Genomic DNA, 22,458 nt, shown 5'->3' on the forward strand with positions numbered 1-22,458 from the left:
GTGTCGCCCAGACCTAATACCCCCTCCCCCTCCCCGCCCTCTTCCATGAAAAAGGGGAGGGGCACCACGCACCCTGGGAAGACAATTTAAAATGTTGAAAAATGCTCAGCTAATTGGCAGTTGACAGCGTCGAGAGACTGGGATTGGCTTGGCCCACAAAAAAACAACACAGACATCGGCGAGCAGGGGTTAAGGGGGGCGGAGGGGGGTTGAGGAGCTGTAGGGGCATATAAATTTAATTTGGTTTATAAAAAGTGCTTGAGAATGTAGAGAGGGGGGAATGCTGAAGTGGCCGAGCGAACAACAGCTGAACAAAAACGGGGTTGATGGCGCAGCAGAGGGTTAAGGGGATTGGGATCTAATGACAGCCAAGTGGCCACCAAAGCCAACCCCCTTTGCTAATCCAAAAAAAAAATAAGCCAACGAAAAACAAAAAAAAAATTTAAAAAACATCAACAAATTAAAAAAATGCCGAGAAAAGAACAAAAAAGTTTTGAAGCCGAAAAAGTGTGTTTTTGCCGTCAAAGAAATGAAGAAAGAAAAGTTTAATCGGAAATTCTTCAGAGAATACTTTTTCGGCAGCGGCAAAGGAATTTTTCCATTCCATCTAGCCAAAAGAAGTTTCTCATAATCGACACGACCCCTTTTTACACAATCAACCTATCATCCCCCTTGTCTTGAATGCATTTGCATATCCCAACTCTAATTTATATGATAAGTGGGAGAGCTGCGACAAGGGAAAAATCGGGAAAAACTGAAAAACAGACAAGAAGAAGACAGAGGAGAGGAGATGGGAGCACAAAATCGATGCCTTAGTTTTTTGATTATACCGATGGGGTAGCGTACCGTATGTACATATATATATGTATATTCCCATGCCAACCCGTAACAAATAAAAGTAGCCAAAAATGAGCTGCAATAACAAATCAAATTATATTTACATAATAAACGAATAAAGGATAAATGTTGAAAGGGTACCGCACTTCCGCTTCCATCCTTCTCTCCGAATTTATTCATACACAGTATATATATCTAAAATGTGATTGGCATATTTAGTCTTAACGAGTCTTTGCCACAGAAAAAAAGAGGTAACACAATTGGATCTAAAAACTAAAATTAAACTAGGACTGTATTATATATGGCAATCGGTTCAGACTCTACAAAGTTCTCACTCCAGAGATTCCATTTTGGGAAAGATTGGTTGGGTTTCATTAAAATGGATTGGGAAGTACATCGAAAGACACTAATTCATACTACAACCATTGGAGCAGACATTGAAAGCATACTTTTTTACATATTAGAAACACTAAAATTAGGAACACTCCATTAATCATATAAAGTAGTTCTTTATTTTCTAAAAAAAAATTACATTCTTTGAATTTAAGAAACCATATTTTTTCCCCTGGAAATCCCTTCATTTTTCTGGGGCCTCCTTAAAATCATAGGTTAACAAAACAATCGATCTTTAAATATAAATAAATTAGGGCTAAAATATTTACAGGCATTTTGCGTAGCGAAGTTTTCTCAGCTTAGATCTTTAATTAACCGTATTTACCATGGTTTAGTTTAATTAGTTACTTTGTTTTTACATTCTCAAGTACAGTAAGTCAGTTATAATAGTTTACTTTGTTGTTAATTCAATTGAGTTTGTCTAGGTATAAACATTTAAAAATTTTGAAAAATATTTACTTTTGATTTAAGTGGTTTTTATTCCTTTTTTTCGTTTTATTTGGTTTTCCATTTATGAACTATATTTCATTTAAGTTTAAAGACGACAAAAAATGGAAAAGAGATGCATGATATTTTGTATTTGTATTAATTGGTTTTCATTTGGTTTTATCTCAAGTTATTTCGATTTTTTGTTTGTTTGTATGTTTGCAAGCGAGCGACGACGATTGACAAAAAATTTGTAGCAATTTGTTGCATTTAGTTTGGTGTATGTAGTTGGTTGGCCGCTGGCCCCTAGTCTATTATATAATATAATATAATATAATATAATATAATGTAATAATATAATATATAATATATATATATATATATTTATATCCGTAACCGTAAACGTATCTGCATCTTGATCTGCACTTGTATCTTTAGCTGCGTCTGTATAACTATGATATATATTATGTATATAGTAAATGCGTTAAGTGTATAATATAGTTGGTATATGTATATAGAGCTATGTACGTTAATCATGCGTGTATATATGACTGCGCTGGTTTGGCATTGGGATCTACGAATGGCAGACGATAAAACTTAAACTTAGTTGAGCGAACGTTGCTTGACTTTCTTTCCAATTCGATTAATCTATCATTATATCGAACCGCAGAATCTGGGGTTACTATCTCGGGAATGGGCGGGGGGTCTAACTAACGCGTTAATGAGGTTATGTACACAGTTGTCTTCGCGTCCCTTTGGGGGCCCTTTTTTGGGGTGCAGAATATCACATAGTCAGACATCTATATATATACGACTACAAGTTTCGCCTCCTTAGACATGCAACGTGGAGGCGTCCAGTGAGTTCCTGGAGCATGAGTTCCGACCTATCAACGTGGCCGTGTCCGCACTGTCCGCATCCAGGGGGAAGCGCTTCCGCTGCGGGCGCAGGAAGAGAAACATGACCAGCAGGGCCAGGAAGAAGGCCAGCGCCCCGAAGGCTGGATACACCACTCCGCCCAGTTCGCTGGGAGTGGGCAGGGCACTGATTATATACACTCGATCTGTGGGTCGGATGTGAACGCGTTGCGAGTGCATCAAGGGATCTGGATGGTCCTCGGATGGCGATGTCTGCTCCTGGCTCCTCAGAGTGCTCGGAGCTCTAGTCGTGGTCGTGGTGGTTGTGCCCACCAACTGAGTGGTGTCCACGTTCAGTTTAATCGAACGTCTCATCAGGCCCGTGAGCTGTAGGATGAAAATGGGAGCAATAATATAGAGTGTCAATAGGTGATGAACATCATTTTCATTGGAAAAGATAGGTGAAATATACTGTGGGTTTAATTTTGGAGATCCTCAAATGAATCTTTTATTTTCCATGGGCGTTTTTTGCTATCAGCTATAAAAAAGTGTTGGCTTGTGTGTCCCAGTCATTTTTTTCCAATACGATAATTTAGCTATTAAGTCTGAGATATCTTTCCCGACAATACTAGCCCTTCTTTCGGAACTCCTAGATATTCTCCTCTTATACTTTTATTCTGGTAACCCTAAGAAGACTTACAAATAAAGACTCACCTGTGATGTGCATTTATTTCAACAATAAAACTCGTAATATCGTATTATCTAGACCATCTCACTTTGTATCTCCCTAATAATAATGAATACCTCCTTTACTAAACCCCTATATACCAAGAAAATGCAGACTCACCTTGTGCTTGCACTTGACCTGGATGTTGTAGACGGTGTCTGGCCACAGGGATAGTTCCGCCCGGGCGGTGTCCGTTAGCAGATTGCCGATCAGGCCGCCGCCGGAGACCTCCCAGGTGATGAGGCATTGGCGCGAGGCGTTGGCTATCATCTCGTCCCAGCCGATGTCTGTTAGGACGAGCGATTCCTGGCGCTGGGCCTTCAGGATCCTCAGTTCAAAAGGTGCCACCAGCTTTTGGCAGCACTGTAATGGTGTGACGGGGGAATTCCAGTATTCAGATATTCAGAACGATGCGAAGAAGCAGCAAGGACAGCGCCCCAGGCGAAGCACGAAGCGTTAAGGTAGGGAAAGGAAAGGCAAGACAGGAAAAGTTAGCTATTTGTCAATTATTTCTTGTAATTATGTGGCGCGCCCGCAGGTAGGCAATGAAATTTGTTCATCCTTCGGTTGCCACTTTTCGCCCCCAGCGACATCGTTTAACCCATTAGGGTTCTGGTTGTTTCATTTGGAATAATTCATGTCCTTTCACGGGCAAGTGCCTAAAAATGTTTACGGTTCGCAATTTGGTGCCGACGGAAAGGAAACTCTTTTCCGGCCGGTATGCGATAATAAATGAAGATTTAATTTCGAGCGTTTAAAAAGGCACTTCTCGAGAGGCAATTTAAAATTGTCAGTTTTATTATTAGAAATAAAATTAATGCCAAAAAAGGTTTTGAGTTCGCAATTAAAATAACTTAGATTTAAAAGAAAACAAATGAAACTTGAAGTAAAGAAATGTCTTGTAATTTTGTATTCTCATAAACTGCCGAAGGCATCTTTTTCTCAAGTCTTTTAGGTATTTCCTCCAAATTACTAAACATTCTGATGATAATTGCTCATATAATACAGTAGTTATAGTATACGGCCAGCGCAGCGAGAGTTTATACCTTTTCGAGCAGTTTTAAGTCAACATTAATGGGTTAATGACATCGTTAGGCTTTCGCACAAAGACAAACATGAATGGAAATACTTACGTTTGTGCAATCAACGGAATCCTTACAATAATGCCAGTCCTTGGAAAGCTGCAAAGAGCGAGAGGATAAAGTTAGTTAGTGGGCGTGGCCTAATCGAATTTTAAGTAAGCTAGGAAAAAGTAATCAGGACCAAGACCCCGGGCTGCCAGGACAAACAACAAGGAGTCATCAGCAGTCTCCTTTTCTCCCATCCTCCAACTCATGGTCTCAACAATAGACGCAAATTTGTAACTTGTAATAAAAGGCAAAGCAGAGAGAAAAAAGAAAAGTCTATGTAGATGTACAGCAGCGGTCAGAAGAATATAATATTAGGTAAATCAAATCTAGGTAACCATTAGCATTACAAATATCGTATTTAACATAATTATAAAATCTCGAAATTTAATGTATTTTTTATTATTACCATTGATTTATAGTTCTTCTATATAATAATTTATAACTATGGAAATTATGGTATTTTGTTAATATCCTAACCAAATAACATATAATATTAAGAATATACTAATCCCAATATTTAAATCTACGGACTATTGGTTAATTGCTTGTTGTTTAGAGCGAGTCTCCTAATCCTAATGCTAATTCTTTGACCATTTCTGTACACAAGTAAATGACCACAACCGTTTGTGTTCATCTATGGCGAATTGAAAATTTCACGCTCCTGGCAATGAGGATAATGAGGAGGATTGCCGTGACAGGATAAGAAGGATGAGGACGAGGATGATAGAAGGGGGATGAGCATGGGCATGGCAGAAGGATCGGGATCAAACCGGACTGCCTGCTTAGCCTTTGTCAACTGTCGCCTTAGTCTCAAAACAGCTGAACTGAACGGTGCAAAATAGAACAGCGGGCAGTACGAAGGAGTACCAGGCCCAGTAACCCCGCACCCATCTTTATTTCGGTTCCTGGCCGCAGTCCTTTTATGAATGAGCAGGCAGAGAAACAGACAGAAAGACAGACAGATGAATGAGGGAATGGGATTCGGAATGGGAATGAGTCGACAGCGATTAGAGATGGGTGCGTGACAAATTGTTATGACTCGGAATTTACAATATTAAAAAAATCAAACGAGGCGGGGCCCAAACTCAAATCTCAATTCTTTAACCATTCATTTTCGTTTTTCGGGGAGGGTTGAGTTAACCCTAATGCTGGTGCAAGCCAGATTTATGGTTATTGCTTTAGTCGGAATTTTATTTATGAAATCTTTATCTACAGTCTCACTTGATTGGTCATACTAAGTTAACTTCGGATTGAATTGATTGAATTGTATACTTGATTTTTAAACGAAATTATGCATGGATGGGAGCTTCAATTTGATAGTATACATAAGTATTTAAGACATCCCAACTACAACTAAAACTAAAATCAATAATAATAATAGCTGCCAACACTTACACCCTAATGTTTGTTTAACATGAACATGTGTAAATATCATGAAATTAAACCATATAAAAATAACTAGCAGTGAGCTATAATCATATAATTGGAGAACTTTTGGTCAACAAGTTTCAAGAGTTATATAACCAGTCACTTTAGCCTTAAGCTACTCGGGTTTCAATATACTGTTAAGATATTCTTTTCTCTTAAGATCATATTAAATAGAAATCTTACGTTTACTCAACTATTGTTTAAGCTAAGATATGAATATGAAATATGAAGTTTCAACTATTTTCAGTTTTAAGACCGTCTATCTGTCTACAGGGATCTTAACTTCTTTCTGAGCAGCTAAATTGTTTTTTTTTTTGTTGAGAACCTAAACTATTTCGATATTATCTTCTGGCTCAATCGTTAATGGGTAGCCTTAAGCCACTCGGATGCTATCCAGACGTACTTAGCTCTTAAATGCATCCGTACTTTCTGCAAATGTAGCTGCTACTTGCATCTGGATCGATCATCCATCACGCTGGCGAGGGAAAAGGAGAAGGAAAATCCCGCTGGACAATGGCTGCCATCACCTTTTGGGCCAACTTTGACGGCGGCACTTTGTCATCATTACACAATAAGGCAGGAAAATCAGTAAAATCAGTAAAATCGGGGAAACGGAAGGGGAAAGGGAAAGGGAAAATGAGCAGGAGCAGACGCAGAAGGAGAAAACCAAGCAGTTGTGGCAGATAAAAACGACGAATGCCAAAAGGAAAATCGCAAAGACAACATATTTTCCGCTCAATTGAATTTTTGGCCTCTAAAGATGTAGACGACCATGTAGTTGATGAGGGGAGGATTGGGTCGAAAAATCAGTATGAGTATGGGTATATGGATGAGGCCTGAACCTGAAACAACATGGGCGATAAGTAACAACAATAAGGCGTTCAGAGTGAATGAATAAAGGAATGAATGAATGAATGACCGACTGACTGAATGAAAACGCTGAACTGGCAAATCTTTCCCCTGATTTTTCCCTTCCATTTCTCTCGCTTCCGAGCAAGACTACACAATATTATACTACCTGGCCGAAAATGTGTCTGGGCCATATAAATTAAACGCAGGCAGCGACAACTTTTACATGCAATTGCCCTGGTATTTCACACCCCTGAACAAATGCACTTGAAGAAAAGTGTCAAAACTCCCACCTAAAATGGGAAAATCGCCTTTGATGTACGATTAAAACGCTCACACAACGCAGGTAGATTCGAATAACAAAATTCGGCAAATCCACGGGAGGTTGTTTTCCATGTTTCCAAAACTGTCTTTTATTGTTTTGCAACAATGCAAAATATGTACTAATATAGTAAAAGTAAGCGGTTTGAAAATACTAATTTTGTCTGTAAGTAAAACCTAATTCAACTGGGTACTCAAATTTTATCAGAGATGGGTAACTTTAAAGAGTTATTCACATAGGTTTTGTCTCTTATTTTTTGCAAGTGTGGGAACCCAGGCACATGACTCCGTAGGCCACATAAATTACCAAAGTTGGGTCAGTCAGTCAGTTTTTTGAGCGGCTTTTATGAGACACGTACGCATACGTAGATATATTCGATGATTCCACCACCAGCAGCGGCCGTACTACGTGCCTCGCATATACATCAAGATCGAATCTTCCGACGCCCGGAACCACCCGGAAAAATCTTCCCAACCCACTGGAGCACCCAAATATCGAACCACCCACACCCATCTACCCACCCAATGTCCAACATTCAACATCCAACATCCGAAGGAGGAAAAGTCTTTCATGGTGTTAATTTGGCGCTGATTGAGCAACGCATTCGCATTCCCCGTTCTTGGTTCTCAGTTCCAAATTCTCCGTTTTTTGGGGGTTGTACGAAAGGATGGATGGATGGGTGGATTAGTTCCAGTTAGTCCTACGAACCGAGCATGAAATTAGCTCTGCCTGCAACCCCTAAGAACTTTTGACTTTCGGTGAGGCGTCCTGCATTACCACCACTCAAAATCGACCCATCCAGCATCCACATCCTCACCCACCCGTGCAGAACTCTTGGGCGAACTTCAAAGGGCATAGAATATCCGATGGAGATGATGACGGTGATCAGGAATGCAGACAGCACACTGGCGAAAGCTTAAGTATTTCGTGCCTAAAATCTGCCATTTCGGACTAAATAATCAACAAAGATTGGCAGAACTAAAGCCGAAAAGCCTATCCCATTTAAAGCAACAGAATTAACCAGAACAGAACAGTTGAGTGGAAGAAATTTATGGCGAACATCTGCCATTTCAATCCGAATAATCAGTAAAGTGCACAAGACATTTTTAGGAGCGGATTAAATATCATTAATTGAAGAAAAGTTGCCATATATAAAAACATTTAAATATATTTGTGCAAATCATATGTGTATACCTATTGGTAACTACGCATGCTAAGTAGTTGTGCAATCTTATAAGATTATAAGTGCCACCGAACTATATTTGAACAAATTGCCGCCTTACTGTCGAGCTAAATCAATAAACTTTGGGTCTATATTTGGATGAGACTTGGCGTTTCCCTAGAACGATTTCGAGTGGCGTAGACTATCCGAGTGTCTTGGCCTCGGCCTCTCGAGTTTCATCCCATGTTTCTTTGTAAGTGTCGCCACAGCACTCATGAGCACTCCTCAAGTCAATTGGGTTGTCTGTTCTGTTCAGTTAAGTTCTGTGTTCCTGAGTCTCTCAGTTCCTAAGTTCCCCAGTTCCTCAGTTCCCCACCACCACTCGAAACAAAAACCCAGTCCAATCCAATCCCGTACACCTTGTCGCCACAGAGAGCTCGGCTTACTTGGAAATCGGAGATGATATTTATACTCTCGTATTTTTCCCACTTGATTTATTGTGTACTTTTGGATTACCAGTTTAAGGAGAGGTTCGTTTGAATCGAATTGATATGAAAATTTGATTTGATTTCATTTGATTGAAATTTATGAACAACCCATAGTTGTCAACCAAGCAACTCCACCCTCTGTTTCTGATATCGCTGACAGATCATCGCAGTTCCAGGAAGTCACGCATTTAAAAATCAACTGGTAAACCGTGGTGAAGTCTTTGAAAAACTACTCGCCGTCTTGATTTCAACTCATTGGGGACGTATTCAAAATTATTTCGTTGAGTAACGGATCGGATCGGTTACATGGAATGGAGGGGAAACCAAATCCCCGGGGGTTTCAAAGTTTGTTTTTAGGGGAAAAACACAAGAAAGTGTCAATTCAGCGTTTCCAAAGGGGGGTGAGTTTAGATTCTGTTTTCAGTTCAGTTCGATTGTAGTGGCATTTTCAACTAGGATTTGTTTGGTTGCAAAGTTTGTTATTCATATTGATTAGTTGGGTATTAGTTTTATGCATTTATTTGCTGCTTGGCTGTCGGTTCTTATACTTAGGAAAGTACGAGTATCAACTCGGAATTTGCGGTGAGTTTAATTAAATGGGAATTTCTCTTTCGTATTAGGGGTTAGTTCCGTAGTTTATTGCTAGATTATTCGATTTTATCCAATTTTTAGATTTGGAAAATAGATAGTATCTATTCCTAAGTGAATATATGAAATGAATATGAATACTTTCAAAATTCGTGATATGTTACTTGGATAAACCTTACTCTTCTAATATTGTTTTCAATTGCCTCTGATTTTTCGCGGTCATTTTTCAAAGATATTTTTTAGCTCCTTCCCCAGATCCCATTGTTCTCCCCACCTGCTCTATTTTAAAATATGTATCTTGGGCCTTTCAACTGAAGTTTTTCGACAACGTCGTCCATCCATCTCTGACAGCTTTGTACAAATTCCATCCAAGAGCTTTATTCCTGCATTTTTTTGTCTATATCCGACTCAAATTGAATCCCCGATCTCTATTCGCGACGCTCGACCACCCAGTTGACATCTTTCTAGCGACCGACGGACTACCTGAGCGGTAACAACAATAATAATAACCGGCAACAGAAGCAGCAGCGGCAATAGCTGCGATGTCAACCCGTAGATAAAAGATAAAAGACCCAGCGAGCGGGCATAAAAAATGACGTCGCCTTTAGGAACTCGAGCTGGGGAACCGGGAACCATTGTCATTGTCATCGATGTCGTCGAAGTCTCCTGTCTCTGTCGCTGTCTCTGTCCCTGTCTCCTAACCTTGAAGGTCGGTGTCTCTGTCTCACAGGGCACAACTGTCCCTACACACAGAAAAAGAATGGGGTGGGTCCGAGACCAATTCGGCATGACCTCAATTATGGTAATCTTAATCGCATTAAGTAATACCATGCGGAAGAGACCGATGCACTCAATAGAGAAAAGCGATGTTTTCTGCACCTCTATCACTCAACGTGACTGTGTAGAATCGCCGTTATGTGAAATTGTTTTTTAATCAAATACTTGAATCGTTAGAAATTCTTTATTTTTAAAATAATATCGATAATCCTTCTTTTTACACAAATAATTTCACTTACTCCAAACCCTTAGCACTTTCATATTCTTTTCAACTCTAGGCACACTTTTTTAAGAAATGCGGTTTCGAAAGTATGAATAAATTAAAAAAACAAATGATGCAGAACCCTTGTAACTTGAATACAATTGTAAAGAAATCAGGAATACCAAAAATATGCAAATGATATATGGTTAATTATTATGAGAATTTTAAAATGCATGTATACATGGAAAAGTTAACCAAGTCTTCAAAAATATTATCGAACAGCTGTCCGTACTCCGAATTACCATTTTAAAATTGTGAATCCCTAATCTTGAATGCTTTCTAAACCGTATACACATGATTTTCAACATTTTAAAGGGTTTCCTAACTGCATGCGGTTGTCCTGCATTTTTTTTCCCTGTGTACCCACCGGGTTCCCTATCGGTGATATTGCCGCTCAACTGGGCATACAACTGTCCATCAAACGACTGGGATCGAAACGGATCCGATCCGGGGCCTTATCTTGGGTTGAGTCTGGTTCTTAGGTTTATGAGTCTGGGGTCTCTTACTTTTACTCTTATTCCCTTACGAATTCTTACCTGCTGATAGCAGCTTTGACGGCATCTGTTCAGCTGTTTGCTGCTGGCAAGGGGAGCGGCCGTGAGGGCGGGGGCGGGGGAGGTTGGATCCGCTCCAGGACTCGATACCGATGCCGATAGCGATTTGGATCGCGGGGGCCCCGCCTCCTGGGCGAAGGAGAAGGCGGCAAGGGCGCAGGCCATCAAAACAAGTGAGTGGAACATGTTGTCTTCTTTAACGTCCTCTTTTTGCCTTTTGCCTGGCTGTTCTTGTGCTCTCTGCCTCTGCTCCTTTCTCCTCCTTTCTTGTTGTTGTCCTGCCACTCCCTCCTTTTCTCCTTTTTCAATGGGCGTGGGCGTTGACTCGTGTGTGTTTTGTTGTGTGTTTTTGCGCGTGTGTTTGTTAGTGTGGGAGTGTGGGCGTGGAGAGCGGTGTGCTCAGCAGATTGATTAATTGATTGATTTTGTTTGTTTATTTTCGTATCAAGTGTGGTTGTTGTTGTTGGGGCTGGCACATAATAATCGCAGCGTCGACTGCATTTAGTCAAGCGGAGCAGTAAATCCTGTCTTTTGCTTCTCCCCCTCCTCCTTCTCTTTCGCCCACTCCTCCTCCTTGTGCTCCCCTTTAACTGTTACAGTTAACTGTAGCTCCACATGCTGCGCGACAACAACAAAGCGACTCTTTTATTTATTTTTGTTTTTGTTTCTCTTTTTCGGTGTCCTCTTTACTTGCTTTTATTTGTTTGACTTTGTTATTTGAGTACCAAGCACCAAGTACCGTAAGTACATACACTGGCAGTATAACAGTAGGACACGTGAAAAAAAATATGTAATTGTAACGTTTGTTAAATATACACCCGAAAAAGACGACGGCAATAACAAAAACGCACACCACACACACGGAAGACGAAGAACAAAAATATAATGTATACGCGATGTGTGCGAAATTTTTATTTCGAATTCAATTCCGGGGAACAACCAAATCCGTCGAGGGTTAAAAACGGAATGGAATGGACGCAACGAAAACAGACAGCACAAAAACCGAAATCGGCTGCAGCAGCAGCGACTCCAGCTATAGCTAGATTTGGCTTCAAACGAGTGATGAGCAAGAGTCCTGAAAGCTGAAAACATTTACAAAATACTATATGCTCGGTTTTACTTTTCTTCATACCCTTTAATTCTACTATTTTGCACATGAAAAATTTAAAAAAATTATTATTTTCGGCCGGGTAAAATTTTTTTTTTTTGGTTTATAGTTTTTGTAGATTTTTAATAGTTTAATGCAGAAACTTCCACAAATTACCAAAAAGGATTCAACAGAAATGTGGTTCTAAATATCTCCGCTCGAACAGAGCTACGACTCTGGAAGCTTAGCATTCTGATACATTGTATACAATAACCTATGGGTTATACTTTTGAAATATTATTTCAAGTAATTTATATACATAGCTAGTTTTTTTGTTAGTCCTTGAGCATCTCTAAGAGCATAAACTCGAGCAGCGAACACGTTGGCATCGAACGCAGTTGTGAGGAGTTGGCAAGTTGCAAGCAGCGCACTATGGGAAATTCAACCCCGTTTTCTGGCCAAACCCCATTTTTTAAAAGTCGTTCAAATAAAAATATGCTTTCTGGAATACTTTAACACCCTAATAAAACGGTACATATTCATACAGATTATGCGTTGGGATAAATAAGAACGATTGCTAAAATTTTAATTTGATATCTTTAAAATTAGGGAGTTATTTATTTGGCCAGAAAAAGTCGTCAGATTGCCCATAGTCCAGCGGAGTCTGTGAGTCTGGGCCCAGTGCTTTGTACTACTGGGTGGCAGAGGGGGACGGTGACTTTGGGGTTGGGGGCTAAGGTTGCACTGGGTTGCCTTGGGCTCGGCCTCTTGGGTTGGGTTGGATTGGATTGGGTTGCGCTGGGTTAGCTCCCGGGGTTAGCTCTTTGATGATTCTGGGGTGGCAAAGCAGAAAGCCAAAACCAAAAGGTTCTGCCTCTCACTCTCTCTTTCTGGCCAACCCCCTCCAATCCAATGCCCCCGCCACTGCGGACATGCAGATGAATCAAAGCGGCCGCTGATTATAGCAACAATATGGAACTGCCGCTACCCCTAACTCCCTATTACCCACCTCATAGGGGCATTGTTTATTTATACCCAGTATATGTATGCTGTATGCCCAGTAAATGTGAGGAGGTTTTTATAACCTCCATTGGCCAAAGTATAGTAAATTCTTTCAAAGCGTGTACTACATTTATTATTTAAGCCACGCTGCCTCTGCCTCTGCCTCTGCCTCTTCTGTTCTTTTCTGCCCTGCCCCATTGTTTTAGTCTGTTTTCCTATGTCTGTTTTACCGTATTAGCCGCCCCATGCATAAAGTAAAGCACCCGTTTCCATTTTACCCCTACCCCCACATCATCCTCTATCCACATCCTCGCCCCTACTTCAAGTTTATTTGCATATTTTGACTTTTATGCGGCAAAAATATTACAGACTGCGCTGCCAGCAAACAATATCAGAGCCCCCTTTCCCCCTTTTGGGCCCACCCCTCCATCATCCCCAATAACACCAAAAACGTTAATAAAGCTAGAGAAGAGCCCGCGCTGAAAAAAAGTTAAATACAGTCATACTTCTGGTATTGAACATTTAAAACAAAAGAACAACACAAACTTTCCAAAAAATTTATTTCAATTTTATAGGCTAGAACTATTAACTACTAGTACAGTTTCATTTGTAACAAAATACTGCCTGAAGAAAGATATGGTATTCCTACCATTTTTGTATTTTTACATGATGTACTAAATACTTATTTAACATTTTAAGGTCTTGACTATGTTTTGTTGCAGGTTCTAAGGTAATCATAAAAAAATTGTTATTTCATTCGGGTTATAGAAGTTGGACTGTTTGAAGAGAAGGTGGAAGTGGAAGCCAGGCGAAAAAACATTTTTTCCCCGACTTATTTTTTTAGGGGGGTTTCGGGAAAAGTTTTGGGACTCGGCTTATGACTCCATTGCAACATGTTGCATGTTGGAAATTGCCAAAAAAACAAAATATGAAAAGAAATGCCCGCAAAGAAAATAGCAACAAACCATAGCGACAGGAGGAACAAAAAGTAAAAAATAGACAAGGTGGCTTCGAAATTTATGCGCCCATGGCGAGCCATTTGCAGTGCTCAACTTTTTGGTACAAACTCCCGTTTACTTTGGTCCCGAACCCACCCAACCCCACACCACCCCTTTTCGACATTCCCACACCCCCTTTTCCATTTCATTCCGCCGCTCTTTGAATTTCCATTTTCATTTTGCGGTTTTTGTTGTTGCGTGTGGCGGCCATCCAATAAATAAAAGGGCCGCAAAGCGAACGTGGAAAAAGAGTTAGCCTTGTCGCAACATTACGGCTAACTGTCGAAACGATCGTCACAGAATGAGGCAGAAACCCCCTCCTTGAGAGAGCTACTAAACATAAACAAGTACGCTGACTGGACGAAATTAATATTAAATGAAGATCAATTTAATTAAATTCGTAGCGAGTTTTCCTGTAACTCTACCCATGCTTTTGTCTCTCAAACAGTTCAAACTAGATGGTCTTTTAATGGGTAAATGAATGAATAAAACATGTAATATATTAGTGAGTTAGAACCAGTGAAAATTACTATTAACCTAAAGATCAGATATAATATTTATATATAGGTATATATTTATTTATTTACAAGGCTACCAAGGTTTATTTTTATATTTCAATATTGAATAATTGCAATTTCAATTCAAAAACTTTTTTAAATACTCAATTACGATGTTTCTCCCAGTGTAAAAGCAATGTTTCAAACAATCCCGCATTGCACTTGCTTTAGTTTTACTTCCAGTCCGAGTTTTGATTTACGCACTGCGTAACGCATTTTTGAAATCACGACCAATGTCTGGGGAATGGGTAAAACTTTTCCAAAGCATCTTTGACCAGTTCCCCTTGCCGCCCCGTCCATGGAAATCCCCCTTTTCTCAGCCCGATAAATCCAAAGTCCGGCAGCAGCTGGGCGCTTCCGGCGCAGCATTAATGAGGGGGTGGAGGCGGGAAGAGGGGCGACGGGAGTCATGTAAGTAGACATGAAAACGAAGCACAATGAGCACATCCGGCCTTGTTATGGGGAGGGGGTAGAAAATAGCGATAGGGGTAAGCGTACACTTCGGAAAACTAGTTATTTGTTTTTCCAATGACCAGCACAGTGCTACATTGGCTGCAAAGCTTCTTGCTTCCAAGGGAAAGTCTGCAAAAATATCATTATAGTTTTCCAAAAAGCCCAAAATTCGACGGATTTTATCCTATTGGTTTGGATTTTCCTTGAGGAATAAGCTATGAATTCAGAATGAAAATAATTTAGCTTTATTATTTATTGAAACATTTTATATTTAAATGTACTGCAATATCTTCCCGAATTCAAGAAATAGTTTCCTAAAATAAATGCACTTCATTCATTTTTGAATTTTGAAAAGCACATATTGCCTGCAATTTGTTACAGCCAGCTGAGGATTTTATACCAGTGCAGCTGTAGCTGTGGGTTAGGTGGGCCAGACAAACGGGCTGCAAAAAACCCCCACCCATCTAAAGCCATTAAGAAATTTGAAATTCTTGAAAAATTAGCAGTGCAACAAGAACAAGAAATAAAGAAGAAACCGAACCGATGCGAAGCGGAGCGGAGAAGAAAGCGAAACCAGGCGAACTCTTCCCCGAGATTAATTAATGGAATTTTTGAACTTTTAGTGCAAAATGCCTGCGAGACAACTGCTTGAACAGCATTTTCATTGATGCTGTATGCTCCTGGCTGGATGCGCCACAAATAAATTTGTCGTCGACTCTCGACTCTCTGGCAGATTGTTGCAACTGCCCCTTAGAACTCGAAGCCCCAGCCCCCCAAAAAATACCAGGCGTTGTGAATGAAAATAGAGCAATTTGCATTATTCGCATTCGAGCAGATTTCGCTTTAATGAATTGCACACAACTTGCCAAGAAATAAAGATGAGCACAAAGTACGGTATGGTAAATGAGATACGTCTGCATCTGTCTGACTTGGCACTTTGTCCACAGGGGATGGTGGATGGGGATGGGGATGGGTATGGATTGGGATTGGGATGCATACGTAGTAGCCTCGTTCTCTATCCCCTCCCCCTGAGATCCCAGTTCCCCGATGTCTGATATTGGAATTGGGACTGGGGTGTCTGTATCTCTATCTCAGTGTCCCCGCAATCGGAATTCGCTCATCTCCATCAAAGTTAATGCAAAATATCATTTGCATTCGGTCCATGCAGATTGTCAAATGAAAAACCAGCCAACAGCTGTGTGTCTGATTCGCCATATTTCGTTGTCAAAAAGAACAAGGAAAAAATGAAGCACAATGGTCGATATTTTCAATGCCCTAGGAAATGGGTTTTAATCTTAGGTTATTAAAAATAAAATAAAAAAATTACCTAAAGTTCTTGTTGTTGTTCATGAAATATTTATGTTGACTCTCCAAAATATATATTTTCAATGCCCTAGGAAATGGGTTTTAATCTTAGGTTATTAAAAATAAAATAAAAAAATTACCTAAAGTTCTTGTTGTTGTTCATGAAATATTTATGTTGACTCTCCAAAAGTAAGCACATACTTCATATAGGAAAATCAAACTTCATACACTAGAAAATTTATTCTTCAACGGCACCCCTCTGTATGTGGTTATTCGATCTGGTGAATAAAATCAAAATCGCTTCCCCGGTTGTCTGAATTATTCTGTATGACCACTTCAAGGGTAACTCCAGGAATAAAAGCGAACAAACGAGCCATAACTCATGTCGGCATGTTCATTAAATGTGCTACGTTTGTCCAGTTAATGGCAGTGCCTACTGCCTACTTGCCACACCCACTGTAACTGCCACTGCCTTTTCGCCCACTGTCAAATGCACCGGAGCGGCCTTCAAAAGGGGGTGTTGTATTCGTATTCGTATTCGTACTCGTACTCGTATTTTGTTGTCTATGTGCGCATATGGTCAGCTCATTGTGCAGTCAGTTGTATTGCCATTATCATCTGCGACAGCCATCAGTGCTCATCGTGCGGCGATTAATGCGCCCTTCATCCAGTCGCAGATACGTGTTACATCTATCACATATCATCTACAGTCCGCCTTGCCTAACTCGAACCACACTCTCCTAAGCACTCTGTTAGAGAAATTACTAGGCTTTTTGAATTTCACTGTACTTAACACCTTAATGAAAATAACGAGCTATGGAAGTTTGACTTATTGAGGAAATAATCGCGCTAGCGAGGTACAACTGTACAGCCCCGGGGTGGGTGTGGGATGTGGACTCGGTTCGTGGAAATCGCTGAAAACGTGGAAAACCGCGTCCCGTTCGCTGACATTTGTCCTCGGCGGCCGACAAACTGCACATGTGGCCGGGCCCTCGGGACCCAATGATATTAATGCTGCTGCTGGAAAATACCTACAGCGAACAAAAAAAATGAAAAAGCTGGGATTGATTTAAGCCAGCTGCGGAGACTGCATCAAAAACATATTCAAACATCCATTCCATACAATCCATAATACAACACTCCATTCTTGTGCAGAGGCGAGAACAATTTGCACTCGGTCGGATTATGTTTCGGGTGAAAGATAATGACTCTACTATACATACATATGTAAATATTTATGGGTTCACTGGGAGAAACAACTGCATGCGCCTGTCCACGGGGGACATGAGGGGTTAGACCCCCTTCCACTCGGGTAACAAATTTAAGAAAATTGGGTATTCAAAAAGTATGCAACGAAAAATTTGTTTGATGTACCCCACAATGAAATCCTGAATCCATCACTGATTTGCAGATTCATATATTTTCGGGTTACGAGATATATTTAAATTTAAAAATCCCAGTCGGTTAACATTTATTTTCCACCATAAAATATCATTTTTATGCAACGAAAAATTTGTTTGGTGTACCCCACAATGAAATCCTGAATCCATCACTGATTTGCAGATTCATATATTTTCGGGTTACGAGATATATTTAAATTTAAAAATCCCAGTCGGTTAACATTTATTTTCCACCATAAAATATCATTTTTTTTGACGAAACAACAGAAATAATTGCCCAAATATGGAATGCCATACCTTCTTGAACTCGTAGCTTAAATCTGAATCGATTTGCGTTCAAATCTGGACATTTTAATTTTTAAACTTTTTTTGCAAAAAATCATGATGGTAGCCCTTAACAAAAATGCGAAAATTGGTGAAAAAATAAATTTTCCCAAAAGTTATGGGGATCGTTATTTCAGGTTTTTAGCTGTCCAAAACAATTGGTCGCTTAGCTGTCGGCCTTGATTTGTCTAAATTAAGACTGAAAAACTGATTAAAAAACCTTTATTTTGGTCTAAAATTTCAATCCATATTTTCCTACCTAAAATGTCAGTTTTTTTGCCGAAACAAGGAAAATAATAGCCCAAATATGGAATGTTATACCTTTTTGAACGTTAAATACCTTTTTGCGTTAAAGTCGGCACATTTTATTTTTTGCCAAAAATTATGATCTAACCCCTTATCAAAACTGCGAAAATCGGTGAAAAATTTAATTTTCCCAAAAGTTATGGGGATCGTTAGTTTAGGTTTTTAGCTGTCCAAGACAGTCGGTCGCTAAGCTGTCGGCCTTAAACTTAACAAAACTTAAACTTAACTTAAAAAAAAACCGTTATTTTGGTCTAAAATTTCAATCCATATATTCCACCCTAAAATATCAGTATTTAGGCCGAAACATTGAAAATAATGATCCAAAAACATTGCTGAGCTCGTAATTGAATTCCCAATCGATTGGCATTCAAACCTAGAAATTTTAAATTTTGTCAACTTTTTTGCAAAAAATCAAAATGCGAAAATTGGTGAAAAATTAAATTTTCCCAAAAGTGATGGGAATCGTTAGTTTAGGTTGTATGCTGTTCAAAACAGTCGCTTAGCTGTCGGACTTGATTTGTCAAAATGACTGAAAAACCGAAAAAAAAAGTTTATAATTGCCCAAAAAAATAAGTCATTATTAATGACGTGGCCCATTGTAAATTTCATTAATATTACATTAAAAACATTTAATTAAGTAAATAAAGGGACATACCTGGTGATGATCTCGATGCACTGCATCTTGGAGTCCAGTTCCAGCCAGATGACATCCCAATATATGAATCTCCTGAAGTCACTTCACAACCATCAACATCCACTTCCGGTCAACTGATTTATCGGCTACCATAGCCCCTAGGTCATGCATTTTAAGCTAGAACAAGTTGGGAATTATATGTTCCCACCGAAAGAATCTTTTAAGCTTAACATTATCAATGACGTGGCCCATTGTAATTTTTATCATTTTATAACTGACAGTCATAATTTGGATAAATCAAGGCCTACAGTTAAACGGCCGACTGTTTTGAACAGCTAACCACCTAAGCTAACAATCCCCATCACTTTTGGGAAAAATTAATTTTTTGACCAATTTTTGCCTTTCTTATAAGTCATTTTGTAAATAAATACCTAATTAAGGGACATACCTGGACAGGATTACGATGCACTGCATCTTGGAGTCCAGTTCCATCCAGATGACATCCCAATATGCGAGTCTCCTGAAGTCACTTCACAACCACTAACACCCACACCCACTTCCGGTCAACTGATTTATCGGCTACCATAGCCCCTAGGTCATGCATTTTAAGCTAGAACAAGTTGGGAATTATATGTTCCCACCGAAAGAATCTTTTTAGATTAACATTATCGATGACGTGGCCCATTGTAATTTTTATCATTTTACAACTGACAGTCATAATTTGGACAAATCAAGCCTGACAGTTAAACGAATGACTGTTTTGAACAGCTAACAACCTAAGCTAACAATCCCCATCACTTTTGGGAAAAATTAATTTTTTGACCAATTTTTGCCTTTCTTATAAGTCATTTTGTAAATAAATACCTAATTAAGGGACATACCTGGACAGGATTACGATGCACTGCATCTTGAAGTCCAGTTCCATCCAGATGACATCCCAATATGCGAGTCTCCTGAAGTCACTTCACAACCACTAACACCCACACCCACTTCCGGTCAACTGATTTATCGGCTACCATAGCCCCTAGGTCATGCATTTTAAGCTAGAACAAGTTGGGAATTATATGTTCCCACCGAAAGAATCTTTTAAGCTTAACATTATCAATGACGTGGCCCATTGTAATTTTTATCATTTTATAACTGACAGTCATAATTTGGACAAATCAAGCCTGACAGTTAAACGAATGACTGTTTTGAACAGCTAACAACCTAAGCTAACAATCCCCATCACTTTTGGGAAAAATTAATTTTTTGACCAATTTTTGCATTTTTTATAAGTCATTTTGTAAATAAATACCTAATTAAGGGACATACCTGGACAGGATTACGATGCACTGCATCTTGGAGTCCAGTTCCATCCAGATGACATCCCAATATGCGAGTCTCCTGAAGTCACTTCACAACCACTAACACCCACACCCACTTCCGGTCAACTGATTTATCGGCTACCATAGCCCCTAGGTCATGCATTTTAAGCTAGAACAAGTTGGGAATTATATGTTCCCACCGAAAGAATCTTTTTAGATTAACATTATCGATGACGTGGCCCATTGTAATTTTTATCATTTTACAACTGCCAGTCATAATTTGGATAAATCAAGGCCTACAGTTAAACGGCCGACTGTTTTGAACAGCTAACCACCTAAGCTAACAATCCCCATCACTTTTGGGAAAAATTAATTTTTTGACCAATTTTTGCCTTTCTTATAAGTCATTTTGTAAATAAATACCTAATTAAGGGACATACCTGGACAGGATTACGATGCACTGCATCTTGGAGTCCAGTTCCATCCAGATGACATCCCAATATGCGAGTCTCCTGAAGTCACTTCACAACCACTAACACCCACACCCACTTCCGGTCAACTGATTTATCGGCTACCATAGCCCCTAGGTCATGCATTTTAAGCTAGAACAAGTTGGGAATTATATGTTCCCACCGAAAGAATCTTTTTAGATTAACATTATCGATGACGTGGCCCATTGTAATTTTTATCATTTTACAACTGACAGTCATAATTTGGACAAATCAAGCCTGACAGTTAAACGAATGACTGTTTTGAACAGCTAACAACCTAAGCTAACAATCCCCATCACTTTTGGGAAAAATTAATTTTTTGACCAATTTTTGCCTTTCTTATAAGTCATTTTGTAAATAAATACCTAATTAAGGGACATACCTGGACAGGATTACGATGCACTGCATCTTGAAGTCCAGTTCCATCCAGATGACATCCCAATATGCGAGTCTCCTGAAGTCACTTCACAACCACTAACACCCACACCCACTTCCGGTCAACTGATTTATCGGCTACCATAGCCCCTAGGTCATGCATTTTAAGCTAGAACAAGTTGGGAATTATATGTTCCCACCGAAAGAATCTTTTAAGCTTAACATTATCAATGACGTGGCCCATTGTAATTTTTATCATTTTATAACTGACAGTCATAATTTGGACAAATCAAGCCTGACAGTTAAACGAATGACTGTTTTGAACAGCTAACAACCTAAGCTAACAATCCCCATCACTTTTGGGAAAAATTAATTTTTTGACCAATTTTTGCATTTTTTATAAGTCATTTTGTAAATAAATACCTAATTAAGGGACATACCTGGACAGGATTACGATGCACTGCATCTTGGAGTCCAGTTCCATCCAGATGACATCCCAATATGCGAGTCTCCTGAAGTCACTTCACAACCACTAACACCCACACCCACTTCCGGTCAACTGATTTATCGGCTACCATAGCCCCTAGGTCATGCATTTTAAGCTAGAACAAGTTGGGAATTATATGTTCCCACCGAAAGAATCTTTTTAGATTAACATTATCGATGACGTGGCCCATTGTAATTTTTATCATTTTACAACTGCCAGTCATAATTTGGACAAATCAAGCCTGACAGTTAAACGAATGACTGTTTTGAACAGCTAACAACCTAAGCTAACGATTCCCATCACTTTTGGGAAAAATTAATTTTTTGACCAATTTTTGCATTTTTTATAAGTCATGTTGTAAATAAATACCTAATTAAGGGACATACCTGGACAGGATCACGATGCACTGCATCTTGGAGTCCAGTTCCATCCAGATGACATCCCAATATGTGAGTCTCCTGAAGTCAATTCACAACTACCAACACCCACACCAACTTCCGGTCAACTGATTTATCGGCGACCATAACACCTGGGTCGTAAATTTTTAGCTAGAACTAGTTGAGAATTATAAGTACCCACTGAGGCGATCATCTATTTAATTAACATTATCGATGACGTGGCCTATTGTAAATTTAATTCATTTTACTTGTACATCAAAAAAATTTAATTCAATAAATAAATACCTAATTAAGGGTCATATCTGGAGAGCATCTCGACTAAAAAACTGAAGAAAAAGTTTATTTTTTCGCCGAAAATTTCAGTTTTTTAACCGAAACAAGGAAAATAATTGCCCGAATACGGAATGTCATACCTCGTTGAACTCGTAGCTTAAATCTGAGTCGATTTACGTTAAAAAAAATTAAATTTTCCTAAAAGTGATGGGAATCGTTAGTTTAGGTTGTAAGCTGTTCAAAACAGTCGGTCGCTTAGCTTG

The 22,458-nt window shown here is 39.3% G+C and overlaps 1 protein-coding gene across 4 annotated transcripts; it reads right to left on the reverse strand.

The window, feature by feature from the left end:
- Nucleotides 1–914: 914 nt before the first annotated feature.
- On the reverse strand, nucleotides 915–22,441 carry fend (forked end). 4 transcript variants are annotated; one of them, XM_070219188.1, is made up of 5 exons: nucleotides 22,208–22,441; nucleotides 21,911–22,145; nucleotides 4,372–4,419; nucleotides 3,359–3,601; nucleotides 915–2,898 (listed from the first exon to the last, which is right to left on the reverse strand). In XM_070219188.1, exons 4-5 carry the CDS (start codon nucleotides 3,506–3,508, stop codon nucleotides 2,488–2,490), a joined length of 561 nt encoding a protein of 186 aa, XP_070075289.1. In that variant the 5' UTR covers nucleotides 3,509–3,601; nucleotides 4,372–4,419; nucleotides 21,911–22,145; nucleotides 22,208–22,441; the 3' UTR covers nucleotides 915–2,487. The 4 variants fall into 4 exon arrangements, with proteins under 4 accessions (XP_070075289.1, XP_070075288.1, XP_070075287.1 ...); XM_070219187.1 differs by lacking the exons at nucleotides 21,911–22,145; nucleotides 22,208–22,441 and adding an exon at nucleotides 19,313–19,494; XM_070219186.1 differs by lacking the exons at nucleotides 21,911–22,145; nucleotides 22,208–22,441 and adding an exon at nucleotides 18,886–19,017.
- Between the last annotated feature and the right edge of the window lie 17 nt (nucleotides 22,442–22,458).

The sequence above is a fragment of the Drosophila takahashii genome, chromosome X (assembly GCF_030179915.1).
Source record: "Drosophila takahashii strain IR98-3 E-12201 chromosome X, DtakHiC1v2, whole genome shotgun sequence".
NCBI lineage: Eukaryota > Metazoa > Arthropoda > Insecta > Diptera > Drosophilidae > Drosophila > Drosophila takahashii.